This window comes from Megascapheus bottae, chromosome 5 (assembly GCF_031878675.1).
Source record: "Megascapheus bottae isolate mThoBot1 chromosome 5, mThoBot2.hap1, whole genome shotgun sequence".
In the NCBI taxonomy this organism is placed as follows: Eukaryota; Metazoa; Chordata; class Mammalia; order Rodentia; family Geomyidae; genus Megascapheus; species Megascapheus bottae.
The window spans coordinates 15,300,972-15,319,980 of NC_143513.1; the positions used below are offsets into that span (position 1 = coordinate 15,300,972).

Below are 19,009 nucleotides of genomic sequence, written 5' to 3' on the forward strand. Positions count from 1 at the left end.
AAAGAGGCTGAGGGGCTCTGAAAGGGAGTTTTTTTTTTTCTTTCTATAGCTCCTGGGATTTCTGTTGCTCTCTAATGTGCTACTTGTTAGACAGTGATTTTATTTATTTATTTATTTATGAGCCGAGGGACCACATGAGTGAGGTGTGTAAGGATGATACCAGGTAGGAGGGCTCAGTGGTTAGGTAGGTCGCAGTGAGAGTTTTGGTGTTACTTTTTATCTTCTCCTTGGGAAGTTTTTTCCCCTTTTTCTTTTTGTATCTGGGCTTAGAAGACTTAAGAGCTGGAATTTTATTGGAGGAAGTTTTTACTCCTAGTATCTACCTGTAATTCCCTCTTCTCTTCAGAAGTTCCCAATTCTAATATAATAGAGTGATTAACAAATTTCCTTTTTTGCTTGCTTGTTTTGGTGTTTTCGTGTAAGGAGGTACTTCAGTTTTTTTTCTGTGTGTGGAAAAGAATCACTGGAGACATTTCCTTTTGTGACATAGGTGTATTAGTGGATTTGTAATGACTATATGTGAGTTTCTTTATCGCATCAGTGGTTTTCAAATTTTTGTAAGCAATTTAAAAAACATTTGTTTACTCAGAGGAAATAAAAAGTATGCATTTTGCCTAAATCTTGACAACACTGCATGTGAATCATAAAAAATAACAGCTCAAGTACTTAAAACCTTAAATGCTGCATTGGTTTTTAGCCAGTATTAATTTCCTTTAAGAATTTAAACTATTGTAGTTCTTCAGACCTGATTTATAGATTGACATTAACAGAATGCTCATGTTTAATAGCTTGATTAAAATATGGAAGTTTCATGGTTCATCTGTCTAACAGAATTGCTCAGTTAGCAATTTCCTATGTTGGTAATATTGCTTATGATTTAAACACAGTTGTCTTAATTGCCTTTGTTGATTGTTAAAAGAAATTTTCCAATGCCTAACGCATTTAGGCACTGTGAGCCAGTGCTCCACCTCAGGTTTTCTGGCAGTTAATTGGAGATAAGCCCAGGCTGGCTTTGAAGCAAGATCCTTAGTTCTCAGCCACCTGAGTAGTTGGCTTACAGACATGATCCACCAGCAACTGGAAAAAACTTTGTTTTTAATGAGTGTTATTTAAATACTCTATATTTTCAGGCAAAAATACTTTCTGTGAATTTGAATGTGTGCTGTCTTGCAGCTTGAACTCAGGGCTGAAGCAGTGCCCATTATAACTGGGGTTTCTATTGCACTCTAATTTACTACTTGTTAGGCATTTTAATTTTATTCACCATAAGTTTAACATTTTGGGTTTCTAGTTAATATGAAATAAAAGCACCTTCCCTTTTACCTTACTACATTTTAAAGATGCACTTCTCTTAATATACTTATATGTATTTACTAATTCCTTTTTGTTGTTATTGTTGTTTTTATTTATTTTTTTTGCCAGTCCTGGGGTTTGAACTCAGGGCCTGAGCACTGTCCTTGGGTTCTCTCAAGGCTACAGCTCTACCACTGAGCCACAGCACCTTTTCCAGCTTTTTCTATGTGTGTAGTACCCAGGAATTGAAACCGGGTCTTCATGTATGCTAGGCAAGCACTCTACCACTAGGCCAAACTCCCGGCCTAATTCTTTATAATATACATATTATATTTCCTCATTTATTTTATTTAGGTAGATGTTTCCTGAGAAACATTCATTGCTTCTAATCATACATTAAAGTCACTAGGGGACTTGTGCTGGCAGTTACATTATCAAATGGGAGTGTTTTCACTTATTTTTACCCAAATGAAAAATAACAAATTTTATAATGAAGTTCCTTGAAGTTCACTCTAAAATTAAGCTATTAAACTTTAAAAGGAATCTCTAAATTAAACTACTAGTGAATGGCTAATGAGGCTTTAGCCATGCCAACATTGGGGAAAATACATTTTTCTTAAGTTGAAAATGTTCAGACCTACTTGACCTGTTTACTTGCGGAGATGATATGCTGTAATGTAATTACAGAACTGTTTTAAAAGTGGCCATTCTGAGATATGATTCTATAAGAGGGTAAGATAGATTTCAACTTGAAGCTCTTTCAATAGTGAGCAAAGTAAACGCCCTCTAGTGGCAAATCTCACATTGAAAAATTACCTATATGAGGAAATGTGTTTAATTTCAGAAAAGGATCTTTTGTATGATAGACTTAATGTTTCCTTTATTTCTGGAATAAAGAAAGTTAAAGGGTCTGAAAAAATCTTATGAAATCCATATACTTTATTTTGGGAAGAAAAATTGCAACGCTGGTCTAAAGAAGGGAACCTATTGTAATGTTTTTAGAATGATCTGTATTTAGTAAATATACTCGAAAAAGAGTAAATATTTCTACTTAAATCTTGTTCTTGTTTTCTTCTCTTTAGAGATGAATTTATTTCTGTACTTTTATTTTGTCTCACAAAGATAGTTGAAAAGTCATACTAGAATTAAATAGAATCTGTTTTCGTTAGTAATAATTGGAGTTTTGTTAATAGCTGAACTGTCTCGTTATTTCATTTTACCATATTTCTACAGAGTTAGCACTTAATTTTGGCAAGTGTTATGTATTGGAAAAGGACATCTATAAATGGTATTATCTAAAGATAATACCGGTAGTAGTGACTATAAAGCTATCCTTCATGAGATGTCAGGATTGAAACATTGGTTGATCTCCTGTTAAAACTCTTACTTTATTAAAATACTGTTAATCTTAGCATAATATAAAACATTGTCTTTCTGACTTTGCTAAATTGCAATTTATTTTATCTCAACATCTTAAGCATTGTGTGTATAATACAAGCTACTGAATTTTATTACTTCCGCTATATAATACTTATTAATGGGTTATTCCAGTTGCATAATCATTTTGAAATTTCGTCATTATTTTTCTCTGAAGTAGCAATACTACATTGTGGCTAGGAAACTCCTGCACATTGCAAGAGATGAAGTGAAGTGAAGGTGAAGGTGTTCAGTTATAGGCAGCATTAAATGACCACAGAAGAAATACTGAGATCTAAGTTGAGAGGACTGGATTTAAACTAACAGCAGTTCCCTTGCTGCTGTGGATCTGGTCAAGTCTACAGAACAGAACAGTCTACTACACAGACTCTGTTATAACTACAATTACTAAATCCCAAGATCTTCATAAATGTGAACACTGCACAAGATATCAGTGATATGGAAACATAAGTTCTGTTCTTCCAATACTGTTAGCTTGCATGTGGCAGCACAAAGATTTCTGTGAAGCGGCAAGAGGCGGTATATGGTTATGTTCTCACAGATCCAAAGTAGTCTACTTCCCCAATGAATAAACTTATTTAGCTCAAGCTTGTTCATATGTTCAGTTAAGACAATTACTTAGAAATAAGTACCATGAAATTTTTAACCACAATTTACCTATCTACTTCAACATTTAAAAAAAATTGCATGGTGGTTTAATATAACAAAATTACTGTCTGCATTTTCACATGCTCTGATTCTAGCTAGCTTTATATACCTAACTTACTGCATTTTTGTGGTAGTACAAAGGCTATTGTATTTAAGTTTTATTGATAGGGACCCATGGTTCACATGAAAAGTTACCCAAGAAGAATGGGAAAAATCTTGGATTGGGTATTGGATCTCATGTCTTTCGGCTCCAAACTTTACCTTTTTACTAACTACTCAGTAAACCCAGGCAAACGTCATGGGATTGTATGGGCCCCTGCGTTCTGGAGATTTTTCCACGGTTGGCAATCTAATAGCACCGTGGCTGATAGAAGCTACTTGCTATTTCCCATAGGTGGCTCGTACTTACTCATCCATATTTGTCCATTTATGTCATTTCCTCTTAGGATCTTTGATTTGCTACCTACTTTTTTAAAAACTTTTTTTTTGGTCAATCATGACACTTGAACCTCAAGGCTTGGGCTCTTTTCTTGAGCTCTTCTTGCTCAAGGCTAGTGCTATACCACTTTGAGCCATTGCTCCATGTCAGGTTTTCTTGCAGTTAATTGGAGTTAAGAGTCTTACAGTCCAGGCTGACTTTGAACCAAGATCCTCAGATCTCAGTCACCTGAGTAGCTAGGATGATAGGCATGAGCCACCAGCACCTGGAAAAGCTTTGTTTTTAATGAATTTTATTCAAATATTCTATATTTTCAGGTATAAATTCTTGAGTTTGCTGGTTTTGCAGCTTGAACTCAGGGCTCAAGGTAGTGTCCCTGAGCTTTTGGCTCAAGGCTGTTTTGCCCTACTTCTGTCTTAGGGGTGCATTTTATTAGAGATAAGAGTCCCATGGACTTTCCTGCTTGGGCTGGCTTTGAATTACCATCAGATCTCACCCTCCTCAGCTAGGATTACAGCTGTGAACTACTAGTGCCCAGCCAGGTGTATATAATTTTAAGGTTGAATTAATTGCGCTCTTGACATTTAGTACCAAATTAACACTACACGGATTTTCTTACTTTACTCCCATTGGCATCTGGAGATATATTTGTATTTATTCATTTTGCTCAAAAATATTATTATCAATTTTGTAAAGAAAAAGGAAAAAGAAACTAATATATGTTGGGATTGTGCTGTGTGTGTTACTGGGAATCTATAGGTTTACAAATATTCTGTTTGAGTTATCTTGTACACGTGGATTTGTTTACATAGATTTTTTCCATTTTTGCTTTGCTCTTTTCTCTTTTTGGATTGAAATACTTGTTTAGGAATGGTTTTCTATAAAATGATTAGATATATTTACAAAATCATATATTTAGTATTATCATAAATTCAGCCCGTTAGGCTGATGTCTTTTTGTGGTAGTTAAGGGTTTAAACATTCTCTTTTCTCAGTGTTTTCCATTTAATAATTTTGAACTAAATCCATTTTCAGAATTCTATTTGTTTTGATTATGTAAATAATTACTGATAAGTTAGGTAACATGTGATGCTTACTCTTCTATCTGGATGCTATCATTGATTTAATTTTCAACCACTTTTCCATCTTGCTGTTTATTTGCTTATGGATAACTTGTCACTTAGATTTATTGGAGACAAAGATTGTGTTTCTATTTTCTTAATTGTAGTATGAATTTTCTGGAATAAAAAGATAGCTATAGAAAGTTACGCATTCTGTCATCACAAAATTGTGTCTTGCATGTATCTTAAACCTAACTTAGATGGCCACATCGGCATGAACTTTTGAACATCAGTTTTACAGTACAAACATTGTTGACTAGGATATTGTGCTTGACTGGCTCTGTGATAGAATGTGTTTCTTCCTAGTAGGATAAGTAAACTCCTTAAAAAATGGCTATCTTTTCACATATCTCTTTAGTTACTAAATCTTAGTACCATGCACGTAGTATTTGAGGTTTGATCCAGGGTTTGAACTCAGGGCTTTGCACTTGCTTGGCAAGTGCTCCATTACTTGTGTCATTTTGGCTTTTTGCTGTTATTTATTTTGATTATTGGGGTGATGTACAGAGGGGTTATAGTTACATTCATCAGATAGTGGGTACATTACTTCTTGGACCTTTTTACCCCTTCCCAAGTTTTTTGCTGGTTTTCTTAGCGTTGGAGTCTTGTAGACTTTTTTTTTTTTTTTTGGCCTGGGCTTACTTACAAACACCATCTTCCAGATCCGATTTTTCTAAGTAGCAGAGATTATAGACATGAGCCACCAGTAGCTGGCAAGATCTATTAAGTTAATAATTGTTAACTACTTAAAATTTTCCTAGTCGTGTTTTTTAATGATTGATGTATAATGGATACATTTATTCACATAAATATCAAAGGTTAGTGCTGTACAAAAAATATGGTCAAGTGTGGAAGCATGCTTTTGTATTCCTGACATTCACCAAGTTAAGATGGAAGAAAGACTGAATTTGAGAACAGCCTGGACAGTACAGTGCTACACTGCCTTAAAAAGAAAATATGTAGGGCCGGGAGTTTGGCCTAGTGGTAGAGTGCTTGCCTAGCATGCACAAAGACCCAAGTTTGATTCCTCGGTACCACATACATAGAAAACAGCCAGAAGTGGTGCTGAGGCTCAAGTGATAGAGCTCTAGCCTTGAAAAGTCCAAGGACAGTGCTCAGGCCCTGAGCTCAAGCCCAGGGCTGGCCAAAAAAAAAAAAGATATGTATATGCATGGAGAAAAGAAGACAATTTAGTTTCTTTTTCATGACTCTGGAAAGACTAGTGGTTTTAAGGCATATTTCATTTTTCTGGTTTTCACTGCTGACATGTTCTTAGAGCAGCTGCTTCTTTTGCTTCTCACAACTGGACAACAGCAAGAAGACAGTGGTAGAAGATTCTGTCCTATTCAAGTAACTTCCAACATTTGTTCTCAGAATTCTTTTGCCTCATATAGGGAAATAAAATATCAAGCTATAATCTGTCCAAAAATGAGATTTGACTTTGTTTATGGTATTTATCACCTCTGCTATTTTACATAAAGCATGTAGTTTATGACTAGAAGCATACAGGAATCTTGTGAATAGAAATCATCTTAGTAGATATTGAAAAAAGAGGGTCTAAGTTCTAGAAAATATGAACAAATAAGATAATCAGACACAGAATGAAACCAAATAAAAATAAAGACGTTACTGATAGATAGGCTGAAGCAGAGGGGCAAGACTGAATCATCCAGAGGAAAAAGTCAATATAACAAGTCAGTTCCTGGCAAGGTAATCTCTTGTTAGAAAATATCACTTTAATGGAATTACTGAAGCTATTTTTACATGTCATTTTGAGTTTATAAGTAATATAGAAAGCATTGTCACAGTATGTTATGATTAGGCTGGATTCTTATTATTTTCGAGGTTACTTCAAACACTGGCGGCAAATTGTGTGTCTAGCTAACATTGTAGTTTAGAGCATTTAAAAGGGTTTAGCAGGATTCAGACTGGACCTACCATTGAGTCTATGAGATTCAGTAATTTGGTCTCAGGGCTTCTAACCTAAAATTGTGGCATGCAGTCCATTGGAACATTGATTTTGCAATTCTGATGTACATATTGGGACATATTTTTTGAGGTATTTTTTGTTTGTTTTTGTTTTTGCCAGTCTTGGGGCTTGAACTCAGGGCCTGGGCACTATCCTTGGGCTTTCTCAAGGCTAGAGTTCTACCCACTGCACCATTTCTGGCTTTTTTTTTGTTTGTTTGTGGTTCTGAGAAATTGAACCAGGGTCTTCATGCATGCTAGGCAAGCACTCTACCACTAGTCCACACTCCTGGCCCTTGAGGCTATGTTTTAATCTAAGAAAAAATAGATATTTCTTTACTTCATCAACATTTTACAATATATGTAGTTAGGTCACTTAATACTTAAATTTTAGAAATGTGATTTCATGCCAAATGTTTCATAAGATACTAAAAATACATGACAGAAGAAGATGGTTATGCACAGTACGAAGAAAGCCTCAGATTATAATGCAGAATTAAGTATTATACAGTAGCAATACAGTGGCAATACAAGACAAGCAGCATACTGCATAGAGTTTTAAGTTACTGTTACTTTTTATTCCATATAAGCTTATTTTACTGGAAGATCTTTGTTACTCTCCTCTGGAATCTCTCACGATCATTACTGCAAGATTAAGAGCTCATGACTAGGGGGCCAAGTGTAATCACAGCTCCTCAAGAGGTAGAGGTAGAGACTGGCAGTTCAAGACAAGCCCAGGCAGAAGCAAGAGATTTTTTTTCCCCTAAAGCAAACTAAAAAACAAAGGGAATAGGACTGAACACACACTTCCAATTTGTTATTTGTATAGAATATTCCATAACGGAATGGCACACTAGACATTTATGTAAGACTCAGCAGACATGTGGAGTTGGATAGCTGATCAAAATTTTAAGCCAAAGACCATAGAAATCTGGAGCAAGGATTTGAAATGGATAACACAAAGCAGGGTTTCCTAAAAGCACAGAAATACACATTGATAAGTTTCAAAGATGTTGTAATTCTGGGGTAGAATGGAAATGGAAGCTTCAACTATACACAGTGAAGCCAGATATAATCTGGAAAGACCTTTGCTAAACTAAGTTTCGTCAAGATATCTTGGACAAGCCCAGCGTACTATAAGATTTTAGTAGAGGAGTGACATAGTGACTGGTGATATAATCCTAATTTTAGTAAACGCTACTCTCTTTTTTATATTCTTAGTCACCAAAGGCAGCCTGATAAAATACAGGCCTGAGGATGCTGATCCAGAGCTGACCAAGGCTCCCCAGCACCAATGTTTAGTTTCCTACAATTTGGTGAAGCTTACTGTTTCTTCTGTGTCTTTCATCAAACATCTTGGCTCTTCCTACATTGTATTTCAAGTCTGTGCTGAGGTACTTGCCTTGCCATTCAAAAGCATCACCTCCATCAGTGCTTACTTCTTCCTTACGTTGCTTCATTTTTCTTAATGCACATCAGCTAGAAAATCAAGCGACATGTCTTTTCGTTTATTTCTCTGTCATTTAACTGGAACATAATCTCTGTGAGAACAGGAGTTTTTGTATGTTACTGGTGACTGTTCTGTTCGTTTCATATAGTAGGTCTGTTGAAAGAATGGGCCTGTGGGGCTAGGAGTATGGCCTAGTGGTAGAGTGCTTGCTTAGCATTCATGAAGCCCTGGGTTCAATTCCTCAGTACTACATACACAGAAAAGCCAGGAATGGTGAGGTGGCCCAAGTGGAAGAGTGTTAGCCTTGAGAAAGCTCAAGGACAATGCCCAGACCCTGAGTTCCACCCTCAGGACTGGAAAAAAAAAATCAGGCCCATTCTCTTTCTTTCCTTTTTTTTTTTTGTTTTATATTCAACCAAGGGATTTCTAACAGTGTATCTTTCCCAGTTGTACTCCCTCATGAAATCTGGTTCAAGATCCATTGCAGATACCAAGTTTTGATGAAATATTTTTTCAAGCAGTTAATTATTCTTTCTACTTAGCCATTGACAGCATTTTCCCCCCAAGCCTCAATTCTTCTTCCTCCTTCTCCTTTCCAAACCAGTGTCTTCATTGTTCCATTTCCACACATGTGCATAATGTATTTAGGCCTTATTCACCCTCTTTTACTCTTTACAATAACCCATTACTGTCCATGACAGTTATACCCAAGTTATGGTAAATATTCATTTTTGTTAAAATGCATGTTATTTTTTTCAAAGGAATTCATTGTGGTATCTTGCCATATATACAATATAATATTATATATATATGTATATAGTAGCTTGGCTTACAGGTGTGAGTCACCAGTGTTCAGCAGTATCTTTTAGATTACAGGCATGCTACATTGTTGGGATTTTAGTGAATTTTCTCATTGAGACACAATACTATGAATAATAATTAAGTAGAAATATGCCTAGTCATGAAAAATAAACTCTTCAATTAACCTCTAATACTTGTTATCCAACAAATGTAGAGTCAAATTTAGTTTCCTTATTGCATTTGAGGTCTGTATTAGATGCCTTGAGGACTAGCTTCAGATTTCAGAGAGCTTAGGAAGGCATTACTAAGTGGGATAAAAATTAATACAGATAGGAATCAGGGAATGATAAAATAAACATTCAAGCCTTTGAATGTACCTCAAAATAAATGATGACATGCTCCTTGTGGAAGATAGCAAAGGAAGCTTGAGTTTTACATAATTTATTGTACATGTCTTTTATTTTTCCTTATCTATCAATGTCTGTGTTTGAGGGAGAAAAATCCATAATAGATTTTGTTATTTTGGAATTACTAAACTGTATATGTGTACCATATATATGTAATACATATGAACTACTAGATGTATTTAGCATTTTCCTGTAATGAAATAAAGTATGCCTTTTTTTAAAATAAAGCATGACTTTTACCATTTTCTTAATTTGGATATGCAAGGAAGATTTGGGGAGATTGTATATAAATTGAAGTAAATTTTTAAAACTTGTTAGAAACATATTTAAGATGTTAATGCAATAGAAATTTTTGCTTCAAGTTTCTTGAAGGATTTTCATGTTATTTTGTTTGCTTTTCAGAGTAAAGCCAATTCCAGCAGAAGGAATCAAGTCAAATCCTTCCAAGCGACATAGAGACCGACTTAATACAGAATTAGACCGTTTGGCTAGCCTGCTACCTTTTCCACAAGATGTTATTAATAAGCTGGATAAACTTTCCGTTCTTAGGCTCAGTGTCAGTTACCTGAGAGCCAAGAGCTTCTTTGATGGTATGACAACAAAGTTTACTATTTCTACAATAAGTACGAAACACATTGTATTCATAACTAAAAACTAACAATATGTGAAGTTTTGATTGATATATAGGGTCAAATTTATTATTATCCTAAAATCAGTTTTCCAGTTTTATTCATGCAACAGATGTAACCATTTAAATGATATATATGCCATTATTCCTGGAAAATTATATATTTAGAAATTATGATCAAAGTAATGTTATTTCTCTTTGATTTGTTTGTCCGTTTTAAGAAGGCAAGAATGAAACACATTAAGAATGATAAGATAGGGGCTGGGTGAGGAGCCTAGTGGTAAAGTGCTTGCCTAGCACACATGAAGTCCTGGGTTAGATTCTTCAGTACCACATAAACAGAAAAAGCCAGAAGTGGGACTGTGGCTTAAGTGGCAGAGCGCTGGCCTTGGGCAAAAAGTGTCCAAGAACAGTGCACAGGCCCTGACTTCAAACCCCGGGACTGATACAAAAAAAGACCAAAAACAAAACCAAACCCTCTTAGGACCTTTTCTTAGGTCTTCATGAGCATAGTCCCCAGACAAGCAGCACTAGCATCACTTGGAACTTGTGAGAAATGGTAACTCGAGCCTCACCCTAAACCTGTGCTATTAAGCTGGTTTGGGGCTAAATTCTTGGGTGTTAAAGTAGGAGTCACTATTGTACATTGTTATCTGGAGCTCCTGTCTAGCTACATGAAATGCTCTCTTATCCTTAGCGCTTATTCCCATGCTGTGGGTACTGCTTGACTGTAGTGTGGGATTCCATGACTTAGAGTTGTCTCTGTCCTAAGAGAGTTTACATTTAGAGGCCAGGGAGACCTTCATTCTTGACTGTGGCAAAGACTTCTTGACTAGATCACTTTAACTTTCCATTTTTGCTCCTCTATGGTAGATGTGTGTGTGTGTGTGTGTGTGTGTGTGTGTGTGTATACATGCATAGATATATATAGTTATATCTATGCATGTATATATATATGTTTTAAAGAGAAACATATATATATGAAATATATACGTTAAAAAGAAACGTGTAGGTTGTACATTCTTTAGAGGTGGAGGAACAGAAGCTGAGCATGATTACACATCCCTATATTACTAACACATAAGAGCCCTGGCTATACAGGAGGATCTTAAAGTCCATTAAAATAAAAATTTAAAAAAAAGAGTAGTAGATCAGAACTGAGGCTTCTTAGAGTACTGACATAATGACTCACTTTTAGACAGATACATGTTTACCAGTATAAATACATGTTTATGCACACATGTTTAACATGTATATCAATGATGCATATGTAGATGTAGATACCCACACATATGCATAATTAGACCTCAATGTCTCAAATAAAGCAGACTCATAACTTTACCATAGAATGTTAGAGTACAAGAGGACTCATGGAATTTTGTTAAAATCATTTTAAACTCTTTGTTACTCTATTTTTGTTCTGTTTCAGCATATTTGACAATGCTATCTTTTTTCTCTTTTTTATTGTAATTAATAGAGAGGTTACAGTTACATTTGCCAGATAGAAGGTGCATTACTTCTCACACATTGATACCCCTTTTTGTGTTTTTTGTCCCCACTCCTTCCCCTTTAGTATCTTATTACTTGTTTGTATTATTGCTTCTAAACTGTGGCATGCATAAGAATTACCTGCAAAGAATTGCCTATTAGAGCATTCCTCATATATTTTGTTACAGTTTCATATAAAACTCAGAAGACAGTATTTTAATAAGCATGTCACATTTTCTGTGACAGTATTTGTCTATAAATTATGTCCTTAGCTATATATGACTTTCTTTGCCTTTTGAAGGAAAAACCTAAATTTATGGAATGTTAAGACAATAAATGTCTTCAGGTGAGCCTTGCTGTACTTCAGATTGTTCAATCTATGAATGTAAGGTTAAATGACAGAGAGAAAAAAAATCATTATAAACCAAAAAGATCCTGTCTCCTGTAGACCACCAGAATTTTGGGAGCGTAATACAATATTTTAGAACATACAGAGAATGAAAATTTGAACATAATACCATCATGAATTAAAAAAGAAAGGCTTAATGCAAACAGCGACACTTGCAGTGCGCTAACAGCGCTTAAACATTTTGTGCATGAACTGTGCTTCCACTGTTAGGGACATAGCCTAGTGAAGGGAAGGGAAGCTCACGATGAATAACAGGATGCAAACAGGGGGTGTGTAAATTCCTGCGGAAAGAACAATGTAAACGAGTAATCATACAATCTTGTTAGAAAGGAAACTCAAGTTTTACTATAACAATAGATATTTTTCCAAGAAAATACACCTATTTATTACAAGTTTAAATAATCCAGCTTGGATGAGTCTTCTTAAACTTTGGAGCCATTGACCAGATCTCTACTACTATCTGAAAAAGCATTACTTGAATTTTAAGTACATCATTAATATTTAGTCATTTCTGATTAGTTGAAACATTCTAAACTATAGTATAAATTCCTTGAATTATGATTTAGTTCAAAGCAGTTTATTTGATACTCTGTACTAAGCTCAACAATACTATCTTTGAAACGGAGAATATGTTAAAAGTTTAAATAACTTTAATAACTTTGTCAGACCAATAGTAGCTCCTTTTTAACATCTGAAATGTTTATCATCATGTAAGTATTGTATTCAGATTGTTTTCTTGTAAGCAATGTCAAAATTTCTATTTTGAAGAAATTGTGAAAATTTGAGGATGATCATCTTTTGTTTAAAAAAATACAAATATGTAATAAAATGAAAAAGTCATAAAACTTTCTGTATCCAGAGTAGATCTTAAATGTCATGTAGCATTTATCAGTTCAGTAAACTATTCATAGTAAATACTGTGTCATTTAAAACCGGCACACATACACCTGATGCAGTGCCTTAGATTGTTCAGTACAGGAACATAAAGTTAGATGGACAAAAGATTCCCTAAAATCCAAAAAGATTGCAGCATATTTTCTAGACCACCTGTGAACTGGGAAAATAATGCAATGTACTTAGTGTATTAATAAGTAGTTTTATTTGTATAACAGCACATTTGAAACACTGCCCATATTTGATGAATCTGAAATTTTTCATAAGGTATTGATTTTTTTGTACCCTGAAAATTTCCATAAGATGTGAGAATTTGTTTAACTGTCAGTTTCACAGAATGTTCATGTCAGTTGGGTTCTTATTTCTTTGACAATACTGGGGTTTGAAGTTTTTTTTTTAATTTAAATTTAAATTTTTTCTTGTCAGGGTAATGTATAGAGGGGTTACATTTACATTCTCCAGGTAGTGGGTGCATTACTTCTCACACATTGATACCCCTTCTCATGTTTTAGTCCCCATTTCCCTCCCCCATCCCTTCCTAATCATCTTGTTTTCCCCACTTCCCTTTCCTATTTCAAATATGAAGTTAGGGTTTTGCGCTGGCTGTGCAGGTTCTCTACCATGAGCCAGACCCACAGCCCATCTTAGGGTATTTTTGAATGGGTTATTTTTTTGAATAAGGTCTCACTTTTGCCTGGGGCTGTCCTCAGACCTTGATTCTTTTACTTCAGACACCTGTGGATCTGGGATAACCCGTGAAAGCCACTACTCCCAGCCAAAGCCACTACTCCCAGCCCCACAGTTGCTTCTTGATTGTGTCTCCAGAGAAGTGTCAAATTTCTTTGTTCCAGGGACAGCATTCCATCTCTGTTCAGTGTGGCAGAGGGAGATTTGTATCTTATAATACTCATTTGGCTGGCAATGCAAATACCAGTTCAGCTAACTGATTTTGAGGTTTGTTAAGATCTTAAATGTGTGGACTATACTGATGCTAGCCTGCTCTTTTAGATTTGTTGGGTATTAATCCTGAAAAGAATTGGCCTAATGCAGTAATTCTTAGGATTAACATAGTTGCTGTGTAATTTATAATTACCTCTTTTAAATCACTGATATTTTACTTATGTCAGTGGGATTTGTTGTTCTGGTGACACTGATATGTAGGGTCTTTAGGGACCTGTAGTATTAATATTGCCTAAGAATTCCTTGTTAATTTAAATTTGTATTTTGACTTAAAGATGGAAATTTTTCTAGTAACTTCTTTGATAGCATCCCCATGCTTTTCTTTTATTAGAGGGGTACATACTCAAATCTATTCACAACATTCAGGAGAAACAGGCTTATTTCTTTCTGAGGGACACATACTGTATCAGTCTGTGTTGTTATCCTGTTTTCCATTTTAAAAGTTTGAGCATCAATTTTTGTCTGTACAATTTTAAGTAGAGTTTCTTTCTAATGCTCATACTTTATAAGTATGATATTTAAGTGCAGAAGTTAAAATTTTGTAAAATACAGAGGCATTAGAGCCAAAACATATAGAAGTAATTTCTCAAATCCTGATGTTCTGACTCACTGGTTCTCAGCACGGCAAATAGTGTCATCTGGACATTTTTAATGATGGTTGTTGCACCATCAATATGTAGAATCAGAAATTGTGTAAGGATCCCAACATTAGAATGAATCCTGAGGTTTGAACTCAGGACCTGGCTGCTGTCTCTGAGCTCTGTTTCTCAAGGCTATTACTCTGCTAGTTAAGCCACAGTTCCACTTCTGGCTTTAGGGATGCTTAATTAGAGATGAGTCACATGGACTTTCCTGCCCATGCTGGCTTTAAACTACTATCCTTAGATCTCAACCTCCTGAGCAGCAAAGTTTACAGGTGTGAGCCACCAGAGCCTGGCGAAATAAGCCTTTCAGATGATTGTACTGACTACCTTAATTGCTATTATAATTTATAGATTAATATATTTACCACGAGCCAGTCTTTCTCATGAATTTTCTATCAAACAATTCGAAGTATGTTCTCTGAAGATGAAATATTTGGCTTATGGAGAGAAATGGAAATCTGAGCTTAAAAGAAGGAAAGGACTATATTAGAAAACAGGAATATGGATGAATGCAAATTGTAATTAAAATTGAACCCTTTGGAATGGCAGTTTGATAATTCTGTCATTTATTTACGCTCTAAATTTCATCATTGATTAAATTCTTATTTGTTTTGTTGTTGCTTCATCAGCTTCTTAATAAGGAATATCTTACCACTGTATATATTGTGATATCTTTGTATTCATCTTTGGAAAGTAGCGTACATCCTGTTGGTCAGGAAGATTTTTAACAGCTGTCCTAAAGTGGTTATTAAATAGTTGTACAGCAGAGTTATAATTACAGAAATCAGATTATATGTACAGTGCTTCTTGGTCAGTATCATCTCTTCCTTTTTTCTCTCCTATTTTCCCCTCACATTCATTTTGTTTCTTAATAATATACATAGATTATGGTAGTTTGTTTTTTTACATAATTTACATTGAATAAATTGACTGCAGCAGATACTTTTGAAACAGCAGAATCAGCTGTATTATCCAAAGTGACAGCATTTCAAAAACAGATTGTAGCTAATCAGTTAGAATAGTGATAATTAAATTTTTATAGATGTTAGAATCATCTGAAAGGCTATTAATTCTAATGGTGGATCCTCCTGTAAATTTTCTGATTCATTTGGTTTAGGATAGAACTTCACAGTTTGCATAAATAGAAATAGTTCAAATACTATGATTGCCCCCGTCCCCTTCCCTTCCCCTTCCCTTCCCCTTCCCTTCCCCTTCCCTTCCCCTTCCCTTTCCTTCCCTTTCCCTTCCCTTCCCTTTCCCTTCCCTCCCTTTCCCTCCCCTTCCTTTCTTTTATGGTGTTGATCAAAGGTAGGACCTGGGCCCTTTCTTTGAGCTTTTATGTTCAAGGCTAGTGCCCTGCTACTTGTGCCCTGCTACTTGTGCCACAGCTTCACTTTTAGATCTCAGCCTCCTGAATAGCTAAGATTACATCCTGAGCCACCTGCACTTGGCTACATTTTGTATTTGTGAACTGTTGCATATTTAATTCCAGTGCTGTGGTGTCTAAAATACATTAAATATCTGATTGTGCATATGATTTATGTATCATCTTGTAGTATTGAAGTACATCAAATCTATGTTCTATAGTCATCAGAAGAGGTTTGTTAAGTACTTGTTAATGTTAATTCCATTCAAAGACAAGAAATCACTCAGTTAAACCTCAATATGAAATATGTTAGAAGTTTTTTCTAAGTGATCTCAGATTGGATAAAATCAGCAGTCCTGACTGTCAATGGTTGTCTCCAGGCATTTTCCAAATACTCTACATGTTATTTTACCCTTAATAAAATTTGTCCCAGAGGGATAGCATTGTCCTCCTTTAAAGGCGAGAAAGCAGAAAGTGAAGGAAGTGGGAAGTCTGAGAGGTGGTCTCTCATTGCCCACAGACTTGGTTCAAGCAACCTGTTTTTTTTTCTTTTTTTGGGGGGGGGTGGCCCTGGCCTGTATCACTTAAGGTTCTATGATCCTGGGAAACATCGCTAAGTCTCAGATCCTATTATATGGAAAGAACAACAGACCAATTTCATAAGACTACTATGGACTTTTAAGATATCAAATATGGGTATTGATTCACATAAAGAATATTAAATACTCAGGGGGGAGGGAAAAAAATCCTGTGATAGGACTTCATGTCTCCATCTAGCTCTTCCACTGCTTCCAGGAAAAGCAGTGTGTACACAAAAGTGAAGAGTATCAATTAGCATTCCTGCTAGTAATTTTAAGAAAATTAAGGGAATAGATATGAAACCAGGAAATGGAGGAAAAACTTCATAGAAGGGTAAACATTGCGTATATGGGTTGAGAAGCCAGTAGGAAGTTAATTTTCTGCAAAAGGTAAACTAGCATTTCTTTAGATGATGCTGGAAAGTGAGTGTGCCCTCTGGACTCATTCTTGCTCAATATTTACTTCTGTGCCATGTTGCTGACCAACAAAAGAACAAAATAGAAGTATTTGTTTTCAGTAAAACCTTCTAGTAGTGGTCATCTCTAAAATGAATTTATCATGTTTCCCACTTAAGCAGTAGTTTTACATATTAAAAATTGCCATCTAGCATTCAGATGTATAAGCATTTTAATTTTTTTTAAACTTTAAGTTCCTTTAATACTGTTTTGGCACTTCATATTTTTGACATTCTTTTCTAGTTATTTACTTTCACAGTGTGTATGTCCAGCATAAATGCAGAGCCTTCTATGTCTTCTAGTACCCTCAATACAAGCCAAAGAACAAACCATAAATTACTCTCAGATGAATAATCTCTTTAATTTCTTCCTCAGTGTCTCAGTGGTGAGGAAGTTTCCTCTCTGTGCTGTTTTATCTTTTTTTCCTACCAGTTTCTCTGGAACAGACATCTAGTCTATTGCTTAAAAAATTATTTCAAGAGATTCCTCAGGATAATTTAGACATTCTAAATTTCACGTCATTTTAGACTTGTTGATTTTATAATGTAACGATTTGGTTACATTTTTTTCTTGGTCATGAGCTCAGGGCCAGAGGATAGAACCACTTGAGCCACAGCACTACTTCTGGCTTTTGCTATGTATGTGGTACCGAAGAATTGAACCTGGGTCTTCGTGCATGGTAGGCAAGCACTCTACCACTAGGCCAAACTCCCAGGCCCTGTAGTTTTCTCTTTAATGTGTTTTATTTGCTATAACTCTTTAATTGTGCCTCATACTCTGCATGCAGCATTTGAAGAAGTTGCAGAGTTTATTGGTATTGTCAGGTTTTAGTGTATTGAAGAAAATATTTGGCCATAAAATACGTGAGCAACAACAAAATAGCATACAGAGCATAAAAGAAGAAAAGATTGTTCTCACTTTATTCTTCTTTCTGATGAGAAACATTTGAGTATTTCCTCTGGACTTGATTAGCTGTTAGATCAATTTATCTTATGTTATTTTTCTTTTCTTTTTTTTTTTTTTGGCCTAAGGAAATCTGTTCTCTGCCCTTTCTAAATTTTTATATTCAAAGGCCAAGTTCCTGGCCTCTTCTTTTAGAGAGATATCTTTCAACTTCTGCAGCAGCCAGAATTTGGCATAAGATTCTACTGTGACACATGCACTGATTACTTACCAGAAAGTACCCTGCAGACATGAGAGTGTTTTATGTGATAACTTTGTTCAAGCTAAGAGAAAATCTGATTGTTCATAAATCTTCTATTTTACTGAGCCAGATTATTTTGGCATGTAAAAATCTAATGAAATAAGAAAACTTAATATGATTGTCAAGATAGTATTTAAGTATCACAGCCTTAAAAAGAGATTAGCAAAAATGGAGAGGGAAAGTGAAAGGTATTTCAAATATACTTTATTACTAGGCAGTCCTTAAGTTCTTGAAAGTGCTGCTAATAATAACTCACTGATCTGTTGTGTGTCATGAATTTCTGGTGTAGTCTCATTACTTTTCACACTAATCTTGCAGGATGGATTATTATTATTATTTTTATTATTATTGCCACTTTGCATATCAGAAAACAGGTGCAAAGAGCGTACACACTTAATAAATGGCAGTGCTCTCATTCTTATGCAATTCTCTTAGATACTTTAGCCATATGATTTTAAATGAGGTAATACTTAAAAGTGCTTGATAAAAAGCTTACGTAAATGCTAACTGAAATATTACTTCAGTTATATTGCTCTCTAAACTATAAAGATCCAAACACACAGTAGTTCAAATTGTCCTTTTGTGTTAGAGATTTTTCTCTATAGCCTCTTCATACTGCTTAAATAAAAATATGTCTGCTCTATCATTATTTCTTCTTTCTTTAATAGTTGCACTAAAGTCTTCCTCTGTGGACAGGAATGGAAGCCAGGATAACGGTACAGCAAAATTCAGAGACATGAACTTGCAAGAAGGAGAATTCTTATTGCAAGTAAGTTTTAGTGAATAGATTTCTTTAAGGACAATTGCAAATGAAAAGTT

At 35.1% G+C, this 19,009-nt stretch overlaps 1 protein-coding gene across 1 annotated transcript in view; it reads left to right on the top strand.

Annotated features, from left to right (window-relative positions):
• Positions 1–19,009, top strand: part of Ahr (aryl hydrocarbon receptor) — a 44,779-nt gene that overhangs the window by 676 nt on the left and 25,094 nt on the right. The window contains exons 2-3 of the mRNA XM_090332727.1: positions 9,966–10,153; positions 18,859–18,959. Coding sequence (XP_090188853.1) covers positions 9,966–10,153; positions 18,859–18,959 — 289 coding nt within the window. The remainder of the gene's footprint in view (positions 1–9,965; positions 10,154–18,858; positions 18,960–19,009) is intronic.